The sequence below is a fragment of the Miniopterus schreibersii genome (assembly GCF_964146895.1).
Source record: "Miniopterus schreibersii genome assembly, chromosome: X".
NCBI classification, from domain to species: domain Eukaryota; kingdom Metazoa; phylum Chordata; class Mammalia; order Chiroptera; family Miniopteridae; genus Miniopterus; species Miniopterus schreibersii.
Window position 1 is genome coordinate 83,325,766 of NC_138104.1, and position 12,371 is coordinate 83,338,136.

At 39.1% G+C, this 12,371-nt stretch overlaps 1 protein-coding gene across 2 annotated transcripts in view; it reads left to right on the plus strand.

The window, feature by feature from the left end:
• The window catches only part of SRPX (sushi repeat containing protein X-linked), an 84,042-nt gene extending 79,496 nt beyond the window's left edge, over positions 1–4,546 (plus strand). For both annotated transcript variants that reach the window (XM_081125617.1, XM_081125616.1), the window contains one exon: positions 3,988–4,546. In XM_081125617.1, coding sequence (XP_080981743.1) covers positions 3,988–4,171 — 184 coding nt within the window. In that variant the 3' untranslated portion in view covers positions 4,172–4,546. The remainder of the gene's footprint in view (positions 1–3,987) is intronic.
• The last annotated feature ends 7,825 nt before the right edge of the window (positions 4,547–12,371 follow it).

Below are 12,371 nucleotides of genomic sequence, written 5' to 3' on the forward strand. Positions count from 1 at the left end.
CAACTACTAACAGAATTAAAGGGAGAAACTGACAAAAACACAGTCATACTTGGACACCTAAATATTTTATTGACAGCTCTAAACAGATCATCCAAACAGAAAATCAATAAAGAAATATTAGTCTTCAATGACACATTAGACTAAATGGACTTAATTGACATTTACAGAGACTTTCATCCGAGAACATCAGATAATACATTGTTTTCCAGTACACATGGAACATTCTCAAGGATAGACCATGTGTTGAGTCACAGAACTAGCATCAACAAATTCAAGAAGATTGAAACTATACCAAGCCTATTCTCTGACCACAGTGCTTTGAAATTAGAAATCAACTGCAAAAAGGAAGTAAAGAAACCCACAAATACATAGAGATTCAACAACATACTACTAAAAAAATGACTGGGTCAAAGAAGAAAGAAAAGGTGAGATCAAAAGATATATAGAGATAAGTGAGAATGACAATACAATGTATCAAAACTTCTGGGATGCAGCAAAAGCAGTAACAAGAGGGAAGTTGATATCCTTACAGGCCTATCTGAGAAAACAAGAGAAATCCCAAGTAAACAACCTAACATCACATCTTAAAGAACTAGGAAAAGAAGAACAAAAGCAACCCACAGTCAGCAGAAGAAAGGAGATACAAATTAGAGCAGAACTGAATGAAATAGAGAACAAAAAGACTGGACAAAATATTAAAACAACAAAGAGCTGGCTCTTTGAAAAGATTAATGGAGCCACTTTGATTGGTAGATGGATGAAGAAGCTGATGGGGATAGTAGCTCTGATGAGGCAGGGAAAGCTTCAGTTCTGTTGGTTGAAATCGGACTGCGGGAACTGCTTTATCATGCCTGGCTCAGGTGGCACAAACACAGTTCAGGCAGGCAGTTCAGTGCAGGCTTCTTCTCCCTGAAGGGAAGTTGGCACGAGAGGCCCCTGTGTAGAAATGGCTGCTAGGCTCTGTGGTTTTGTTGTTGTTGTTGTTGTTTAATTTGAGCCCCATTAGCCACAGGAAGCCCTTTTTAGTAGGTATATTCTGATTCTCAGGGTCCACAAGACACACAGAATGGGAAGGGGGAGCGTGTGAGAGCCAGTGAGCAAAGATTTGGAGGTGAGGAGACACAGAGAGGAAACTCAGGGAAGTGGAGACATGGAGACTTAGACAGAGGTGAGGGACCAAGATGGACAGAGTTACAGAAAGGCACAGAGAGATGGAGGTACAGAGACACACACAGAGAGACAGAGACAGTAGGAGACAGACAGACTAAGAGAAACAGACACCGAGGGACTGAGAAATGGAGAGACAGAGATAGAGAGATGAAGAGATTGAGAGACAGGAAGAAATGGAGATGGAGAGAGGGGGCAAAAAGAGAAAAAGCAGACAGGAAGGGACAGAGACCGAGAGACCGAGATGGAGACAAAGACTGAGAGAAAGACAGAGGTTCCACTGGCTTTAGCAAGGCAAAGGGATAGCACCGTGATGCCACCCACTAGCTGGAGATGGCAGCCATTGGCAAAATAATAAAAAAAATAAAACGAAGGAAAAAAGGAAAGATGGTGTTTGCTGGGTTTAGCAAGGCAGAGGGAAAGCACAAAACGGTGCTTACCAGCCTTTGTTGCTGAAGAATATTGGTCAGGCCCCTGCTACTCAGTCTGATGCTTTAACATGATCAAATGATCCCCCTGCACAAAGTCTGCGTGGTTTTCAAACGGTTGCTTCTGCACTGTGCCTTGGAGCCAGGGAGTCTACATGCGAGCCCTTTAGGGGCCATTTCTCAGTTTGCAACAGCCCTGCAGGTTTCATGGACTCAAGCCCCATTGGTTTTCAAAACTAGATGTTGAGAGGGCTAATCTCTCAGGTGCAGGCATTAAACGTTGGAGTGCCTGGTGTGGGCTACAAACCCTTCACGCCTCAGGGAAAAGCTCTCAGTTTTGAGTTTCCTCCAAATGTGGGCCACCATGCTGGGGTGGGGTTTATAGTGAGACTGTGTCTCAGCCTTTCCTACCCAGCTAGATGTGGTCTCCTTCTTGCTTACCCAATATGCAGAGTCACTGTGCTAGTTTTTAGGGTTTTTTCCCCCCAGAGGAAATTGTTCCACATGTAGTTGCAGTTTCAGTGTGTCCGTGGGATTAGGTGAGTTCAGGATCTTCCTACATCACCATCTTGAACCAGAACCTCCCGTAGTATTTTTGAGTCTGCAGAGTTCTCTAGAAGATTCTCCAGGAAGAACTCATTTCAGTCTGATAACAGACATTTGTGTAAGTAGGACATACCCCTGGCACCAGCGCTCATCTTGTTGGGGTGTCTCATCACCCATCCCCAAGAGTTGTGGTCTCTTGGCCATGGTGGGATGCATTTCTGTGCTTGTTGCTAGCCTGCTAATCTGACCACTCACACCTTCCCCTGGTGGTTTTCTGTCTTAGTATTCTATGTCCATTAAGGCACAGAGCTCACATGATGAATGTGCATGGTTACAGGTGGCACCGTGGGAGCGGTTTCCATCCTAGCCTCATAAGCACTGTAACAACAAAGGCTCCAAATCCTCATTGGTTACCCTTACCCACAGGCTTCAGATAGCACAACATTGCTTGGCCCTTTTCTCACTCCAGACCTGCTTACTTCTCAATTCTTCTGTTTCCTGGAAACCCCCCCCCCCCTCTAGGATTTCTCTCTCCTCTCCCCACCACCAAAAGACTGGATACTTCTCTTCTTAAATATACAGAGCAATTTAGCTCTCCATTCTCACCTGACTTCACGGTCTACATTCACAAGTTCAAAGACTCATTAAAGCACCTTTAGAAAGCATCGACACCCGACCTCCCCTCTTACCACTGCAGGAAACCTGGCAGAGACACTGTAATGTTGTCTCTCTTATTTCTAGTCACTGGAAGTGGATTAGCAATTTAGCTGCCCATCCATCTTCCCTGAAAATCCCTCTTAAAAGGCAGAAGAAAGTGTAGTCAGTTTAGATTTTGAATGAATTTTTAATTTGATCAATTTGTGTGAGAAAAAATATTTTATTTGAAATCCAGATGGCAGTATGTGTTCCGCCTCACACACAATCTCAAGATATCTAAACTAAAAAACAAAATCTGGAAAAGCGACTGAGCAGGCTCATTTTTTTCACTGGGTTCAGCTTATCCATTGTTTGCTTTCTTTGTTTTTCTTCATCTAAACCTGTTTGTATTGATAGAAAAATCATATTCTTAACTGTTTGAATTGTAGTGAAATAGAGTACAAAAAAAATCAGACTTTTGAAACCACTTCAAATTCTTTTTGGAATTATTTGAGGTATAAATTATAATTAACCAAATCAATATACCTAAGGTGTAGACCAAGTTCAATCCCCTCTAACTATGCTACCTTGTGCTGGCTACTGAATGGACCAGACTTACAAAGTCCTGTGCATTGGAGGATGTTAAGCAGCATCCCTGGCCTCTATCCCACTGCGACAATCAAAAATGTGTCCAGACATAGCCAAATGTCCCCTGTGTGGAAAAGTCAATCCTGTTGATAACCACTGACCTATATCTTGCATGTATGTGGTTGTGCAAACCTAGTCTGCAAAGTTGGATTGACTCCAATTTAATGCAAAATATCTGTTAGTATTGTTTTACATGACTTGTAGCAACTATAGGTATATAGCACCATTGCAGACCTGATGAGTTCCTGACCATTATAATCTAAAGCAGTGCTATTCAACCTTTTATGCGCATGCCAGGCATCTGGGGATCTTGGTAATAATGCAGATTCTATCTAATTCAGTAGGTTTAAGGTGGAATGTGGGATTCTCCATTTCTAACAAGATCCCATGTAATGCTGCTGGTCCAAGAGACCACACTTGGAGTGGCAAGGGTCTAAAGGTTGATTTAGTCCTTTGTGGTAGTTAGCTTTTCTCTGCACACTGTGTCACCATATGGCTCTGGTTGTTCCACCAGAACCCTTGGGAGTCAGGTTTGACATATTCTTCTCTTTTTCTTCCCTAGATTGTTGCTACGAATCCCACTCTATTCCTTCAGCATGGTACTAGTAGATAAGCATGGCATGGACAAGGAGCGCTATGTCTCCCTGGTGACACCTGTGGCCCTCTTCAACCTGATTGACACTTTCCCCTTGAGAAAAGAGGAGATGATCCTGCAAGCTGAAATGGGCCAGACCTGTAACACCTGATGTTATGGTTCCTCTCTCTGCAGTCTCTCTTCTCTTTCTATATAGTGTTATGCACACTGAAAGGCCTTAAAAATATCCTTGATGTACAGATTTTTATTTGTAATTTTTAAAGTCTATTTTATTATGACCTTTCTTTGCACTTAAAAATTAGCACAATACTCTTTGTACTTTGAAGTTTTCCAAAAAATGATACGACTATGTTTACTATTTCTAACGTTCTTTACTCCATGATGGCTGGTTAATTTTGTAGAGAAATTAGAAACCACAATCATACACATGCTTTTAATATGTTATTCAGTGTGATAAGTAACTTTTCTTCAATCTTTTTTAACATAAAACTTACTAATAAAATATTTTGGAGCAAATTTATTAAAACTCATGTTGTCAAGTGGTTTTAGGACTTATTCTTAGTGGTGTTTTAAGTATGGAAAAAATAGCAGCAGCGACCTCTCTCTAGCGCAGGAAGTAGAAAGTGAAAGAGGTGAGTGAAAGTCTGCCAGGCCACTTTGGCTGCAGCTGGATGGCCCCATGGCTCTTCAGCAACACCCCAGATTTCTGAAGAGAGACCTCCCTGACTGGAGGGAGGGACGGGAAGACAAAGAGAGCTGCTTTCTGCTCCAGGAGTCCAGCAAGAGATCCACCCACAGATCTCTGCGAACCCCCTTCCCACTCAGATATCTCCCTAACAGGCCCTGGGTAAACCCAAAGCCCCAAGTGAACACACATCGCTGCACCACCTATTTTTCTTCTTTTCCATGCCATCTTTATTATGTGCACATTCCAACCTTAAGGAGTCAGTCAGCTCCCATAAGAGAAATAAAAACTTTTTGCTATAGTGCCACATTCTAGAAAACAAAAGAAAGGCTCCTAACTACTAACCTGTTGAACTGTTAGAATAAAAGTAAACAAAGCTTTACTTAAATAAGAAAGGTGTTGCCTACTTCAAATGTATCAACAGAGGCATATTTTATCAATCACTATGAAAAATCATGATTATGTGGTATTAAAATAAGAAAATGCCAATCTCTAGCAACCAAACCCAAAGACATGGAATATTGCAATCTAATTGATAAAGAACTCAACATAGCTGTTATTAAGAAATTCAATGACACCTGCCTTGCAAAAAATGTTTAAAGGAGCTCTTCAAGCTGAAACAGAAAGATGAAGTACACAAAACTCTGATTAAGGTGATAAATAGAATTAGAAAACTTTAACTCTATTTTAGAATAGTAAATTAAACAAATTTGATTCCTAAGTTCATTAAATTGCCTTTTTTAGTTTTCTTAGAGCTCAAATTAATGAACAAAAGCAGTACATTACCAAAGAGAATGAAATTCTAAAACATAACCAAACAAATTAATTTGATTCTTAATAACAGCTATGTTGAGTTCTTTATCAATGTCTTTGGGTTTGGTTGCTGGAGATTGGCATTTTCTTATTTTAATAACAATTATAGCACAAAGTTTTTAAAAAAAGAGCATTAAGAATAACTATGACTACTATAATTCAGTAAAAAAATAGCATAAAGAGATAATTTGTGACATCAAAAATATAAATGTGGAGGAGTAAAAGAGTGGAACCATTATAGGAAAATGAAGATAAATTTCTATCAGCAGAAAAATGACTATTTTATCCAATAAATGTATTATGTAAACTTCACGGTAACCGCAATCAAATATCTAGAGCAGAGACACAAAACATTAAAAAGGGAAATCACCATGGAAAATCACCAACTTACAAAGGCAGAAACAGAAAGAAAAAGAAACAATGGAGAGATAAAATAAGCTGAAGGCAAAATGTAAAATGGCAGTAGTAAATCCTTACATATCAACAATCACCATGAATATAAATGAATTAAACTCACCAATCAAATTGCACCGAGTGGCTGGATGGATTAAAAAACCATGACATAAGCATATGCTACCCATAGAAGTCTCATTTTCAGCTCTAGAGATACACATAGGCTAAAAGTGAAAGGATGGATGATACTCCAAACAAGCAAAAATCAAAAGAAGGCCAGCATAGCCATACTTATATTACGTAAAAAAGATGGCAAGCCAAAAATGGTAACAAGAGACAAAGAAGGTCATATAATTATAAAGGGATCAATACATCAAGAAGATTTAACAAATGCTTTCACTCAACAACCAAAAAGCAGATTAATGATTGCCAGAGGGGGTGGGGTAAGTGAAAGAGGTGATGGGTGTCAAGGGGTACAAGCTTCCAGCTATAAATAAATAAGTCATGGAATGGAATGTACAGCAAAAAGAAAAAAAAAGCTTGCAACTATGTATGGTGATGGATGTTAACTAGACTTACTATGGTAATCATTTCATAATATGTACAAATATAAACTCATTATGTTGTATATCTGAAACTAATATGTTACATGCCAATTATGCCTCAATAAAAAGAAAATAAATTAAAACAGAAAAAAAGTTAAATTATATTTCAACTCATTTAGAAAAAATAAACTCATAGATAACGTATTTTTAGAAAAACTAAATATGCTTCTCAAAACAAAACAAAAAAGTGAGATGAGTGACATTTCATATTATTGCAAGTATCTTCAAAATTTACCATAAAAGCAGACAGCTAGATTCCCATCTATACTTCACCATTCAGTCTGTTGCAATATCAGTATGTTGTTTTGACTGAAGTATAGGAAGAAATCTGGCATCACCAAGATATATATTTGGAAAAAAGAGGAGTATTTTAATACCTATTTAGATAACTGGATATTCTTCATTGAAACTTCACTAAAACTCAATATGGAAAACTTTTTTTACTCTGTTGTATTAAAATCCATTGGTATATGTTGCACTTTGAGTGGATCTTTTACTCATACACGATTTGTATTTCATGTATTGGTCATTTAGGAAATATTCAGTCAAGTAGCTCTTCCAAAAGTCCATAAAATTTGTTATACAATACCAAAAAGAGTCACATTAATTCAGGTCATCACCAATCTTATGAGAAAAGTCTCTAAGTATTGGGAATCTGTCACACTCACCACAGTGTATACAAGTTTTTCAAAATTGAAATTTTTGCTTTAAAGCTCAAATTTTATCACTGTCAGTTGTTTTCCTTGAAGTGATAGGCTGGCTCACTTTGTTCATTTTTGAGAAAATGTCTGCCCAGTCCTCAAGCCTGAATAACTATGGTGTGTCTGTCATTCATTCTTTAAAATAAAAAATGGTGAAAAATGCAGCCAGTTCAATTTGTGACCCAAATGCAAAAGTGCTTTTCCTTGAGGCAACCCTTGTACTTTGGTATACACAAAAAATATTTAAAGACACATATTTCACAGGGAAGGGGGTTAGGGGGGTAGGAAGAGATTAACCAAAGAACTTCTATGCATATATACATAACCCATGGACACAGAAATAGTGTGGGGAAGGCCTGGGGAGGGGGAGGGAGTGGGGTGAAGAGGAAAAAAGGAGACATCTGTAATACTTTCAACAATAAAGATAAATTAAAAACATGTTACTTAAAGGTCAAGTTTTAATAACATTAATAATTTCACTGCTTCAAGGACCTTCTTAAATAAAGTAGATTTTTTTGTTTTATTTTTTTACTGTGAGTGCATGAAAGCAAAGAAACACACTGCCTTGATTCATGCCGAAGTGCCTGCAGTTTCACTCACCATTACGTCTGTGCCACTGGTACAGATCTCAACACAGTGAAAAAAGCAAATAAGGAAAATAGCTTTGACCTTGCTGACCTCCTGGAAAGGTTTTAAGATGCCCAGGAACCCGCAGACCACACATTGCGAGTTGCTGCCTTAAATTGAAGTGTGATGATTGTTAATATCATTCTGGAATGATGACAGAAACTTGAGTAGAAAGGCATAGAAGCGTAACAAAATTTTAGCTTTTTTTGTCAACTCTGGTAGGACTTGTAGCTGCATATCTTCGAGACAAACAAAGTTGAAGGGAAAATCCCTTCGAATGTGCTGCATCTCTTCATGTTTTCTGTAACTATCCTTTTTTGAGAAGTTCTATAGCTTAACTAGATTTATAAGAAATGAAGAGCAGGAATGAGTGGGCACTTTTGGCTCATCGAGAATCCAAACTGTAACAATGCATGCACATTTTCATTTAATCTTCACAATAAGTCACAAATATTTCCTCTCCTCCCTTATTCTCTTGCTTTTTAATGGTAAACTTGGGATTTGCAGTAACAAAAGAGACACTGGAAGGTCCTCCTTAGCTAGTGCCCTAAGGGTTGCCAGGGTAAAGGACACTTCTTTTTTTGTCAGGACTTGCAGCCACCACACCTTTGGCCTACCAGTTCTCTCAATACCTTTTATGTCAGTCATTCTTAACCTTGGATGCACATTGGAATTGTGTGGGGAGTTCTAAAAATACTGATGACTTGGAACCGCCCCTAGAGATTATGATGTCATTTGTCTGTGCAGACAGGGCATGGTGGATTCTAGAAGCTTCCAGGAGGATTCTCATGTGCAGCTAAGGGTGAGGATCACTGTTTTGGGTGAGGTAAGAAGGATGCATGTATAACCACTGATATGACTTACGGAATTCTCCCTGCCTATGGCCAGTGTTTAGAGTTTGCCTTACAAAGTTAGAATTATGCTTAACTCATTTGAAGTATAGCACTTGTTTCTCCTTAAGAAAAAAGCATATGAATGATGAAAGGTATGGTTTTTTTAAAAACTTGAATCAGTTTTACTGGTGAATATGTAACATGAAGATGTATTTCTATTATTATGGTGTTATTTCTGAATGTGCTCAGCTTAAGGATTTGTTTTCCTCTTTGTTCTATGGCTGTATCAGAACTTGGGGGAAACAATGTCTCTACACAGAGTTTGGAATTTTGTTTTATGTGTCTGTCTCTTTCTCCATCAGAAGCAACAATTTTCCCTACAGGATGGTACAGTGCTTAGGCAGAAGTGCCCTGAGACTAACAAATTGATTTCAAATGGAAGTGAAATGCTGTTATCTGTCTGGCGACAGTTCAAATCTGAATCCTTCTTTTTTTTAGTATCTTCCAATGTATCTCTTAGTTTTGTGGAATTGCATGTGATTATTGGGCTGGCCATTAAGTAGGTTTCTGATGCCTTCTGAAACTAAGCATGGACTCAAAGGCTTGGGGAACAGTCACCTCTTTCTTGGAAAATTAAAACAGGAAGAAATACTCTCATTTTTCAACAAGTGGCAGCAAATTTAGAAGATGATCTTGTGAAGGAAGTGAGTTCCAGGGCCCTCTAGAGCAATGGTCCTCAGAGAGTAAGTCTCCTACTGGCTTTTGTTCCCTGCACCAAAGAGATAGAGAGCTGGCCCCAGAATGTAAATTGATAATGTCAATAAATGCACCATTTAGTTCAGCTGATATTTTTTATAGCAAAGCCTTCTCAATGAAGGAAGCAGCGCATGCACTTATATTCTGAGACAAGCTCCTTATTTTATCATGGATTAGTGCTCTGAGTAGCATTGCTCTAGAGGAGGGCCAGGGGATAGACATCTGTTCCTTTGTCTCTTTGGGGACAATTAAGAAATTAGGAATTGGGAAAAGGAAATACAATAAACTTTCCCAAAGGCACAACAGCTCTTGTACTAGCCTGAATAGCCTCAGTCATTGCTAGATTTCTGTAATAAAACAGCCTATGCAATTCTGAATGGTAGCTTTGCTAAAGGGTTATTAAGTTCTAGACAGGCAGCCTAGACTAATTAACAAAGGTATAAAGAAGGTTCATGTCTGTTAAAATAGGTTTGGCCAGAATATATGCCAGTTGTCACACAGGGCAGTGAATGTGAGTTAACTGCAACTCCTGAGGAATCTGATATGTTCCCAGATTGGTAGGTTATTCTATCCTTGCAAAAAAGTGCTCAACTCGGTTCATAAAGAGTCACAAACAACAGTAACTTGCATTTCTGCGCACACAAAAAATCAAAAACAAAATTGTACACATGTCGGTAGCATTTGCTTGGGAGTTATTTCATGAGAAATGAAATGACTAAATATTCTCATGTTTTAGCACTGTTGTAACAACTACGAGTCCTGGGCAAGGCCATGATCTCATTGATTTCCTGAGAAAGAATATCTAAGTACTGTGTTGATTCTGATATTTGAAATTCATTCTGAATAACACACAATCTGTCACACTACTGCACTGTATCTGTCTTTGAGATGAGCTGTACTGTGAACGCTAATCATTCATTGATTCATTCATTCACCAGGAATATGTTGCAACAAAGCACAGTTCATTGATCCGAAGATGTACTTTTTTCACAGTTTCACATCTCTGAAAAGGAAAGTGTCTTACAATCAATGACATGTTTTTAAGTCAAGGTACTGGCGGGAAACAGATGGCAGACTCAAATGGGAATTAAAGAAGACACAGTGAAAGGATTCTTTACAATGGTGTGAACATGGTAAAAGGAGCTCAGTAAGGGGTATTGAAGCACTTCAAAGCTAGTAGCATCGAGGATATTTACTACCCTAGGCCTGAAGGGCAAGGGGAGGGAGTGATTCCTGGAACCCAGAGAGAACTACAGGTATAGATTTAGGACTGACCAGCCAAGAGGAGCTGTGGCAGAGGAACAGAGCCTTTAACAACCTTCAGCCCGGCAGGGAGGGAGCATGGGAAATAAATACCCTGAACTTTCTCCCCACCTGTCCTCTAATCTCTGATATTGGTTCCAGTCGGCCAAACCCAGCTGAAAACCAGAGGGCACAGGAGCAACACACAAAGCAATCTGGAAAACTGCAGAGAGTGAGTACGGTGGGCAAACATATTATTACGCACAGCTCATCCCTTTTACCCTCACCATGTACTCTTTTCCGTTGTCTGAATAAAAATTTCATGTCATCTACTGCAGGTGTCATCAAACTACAGCCCACAGGCTGGCCATCTGTTTTTGTAATTAGTTGTAATTGGAACACAGGCACACATATTCTTTTACTTATTATTTATGGCTGTTTGTACTCTACAAAAGCAAAAATGAATAGTTGTAACAAAGACTGTATGGCCCACAAAACCTGAACTATTTACTATCTAGCTCTTTCAGAAAATTTTCTGACCCCTGACTATTGCATCGCTGCAGGGTAACCTCAGTTCTGTCACACTCCCGTAAGAAACCTGAAACCTTAGCTACCATCAGCGCTCTTCATAGAAGATAGCTGGAGGAGAAAGCGGGTGGAAGATACAGTTAATCAACATAGAGCAGAGGTGCTTCAATCCCACTTCTATAGCTGGTCATGAGATCTGAGTTGCTAATCATTTCAAATTCTTCTTACTTTCTGCCAGCGCTTTAGCTGGATGAATTTCTTTACCTGGAAGATTGACACAAATCTTCATTCCTGAAGGATCTGGTTCCTTAGAGGCCCTGTTTTTATTGGTTGCTGCAGTTTGCCACTTGATGAGGGCTATTGATAGATGCCTCAATAAACCCCCTTAGCTCTAGACATAGTTCTCCTTATAGCTATTTTGTATGAACAATTCAATTTCCTCTTGATAATCACTTGAGCAAGTACAGGTAGCCCCTTCTTTACCTGTAGGTTCAGAGTTGTGAGGAACCCCAAATGTTTAAGAGACATTTTCAGCTTCCAACGTAATAACACCGTAACTGTTTCCTGTGAAGCATCCTCCCTCGGGCACTAGAACCATTAGGTTCCTTGAATTCAAGTTTGTGAAGATATATAGGAAGAACTACTTAAGTGGGCTCTTAAGTATAATGAGAAGGGCATTTCCAAGCTTCACACCTTGGTCTCTGAACCCATGTGTTTTGCCCATGAGGATGACGGTACCATATTTTGGCTGCTGGTTTAAAAGCGTATACTAACTACATCACGTTAAGATATCTCCCAGCCTCACTAGGTATTGTCGATCAGCAAATTCTGTAACTGAGCTTTGAGGAAGCCATCCCATTGTTCCAGCAAAGCAGCCATTTAGGGATAATGAGACATGAGATAAGACCAATAAGTTCCAAAGCATAAACTCATAGATGTGTTTTGTGTGTGTGTGTGTGTTTTTTTTTTCACTGTAAATTGAGTTTCTTGATCAGGGGATATTATTTCTTGAGAGGATGTTTTATGTAAGGTATTCTTTGAGTCTAAGTATAGTGGTACATTTATATGATAGAGAGAACAGTTTCTTTACTTTCTTACCTAAGAGATATCATCATCTGTCAGGCTCTTCATTATAATGTACTCCAGAGGGAGCTTGATTGTCTTTACA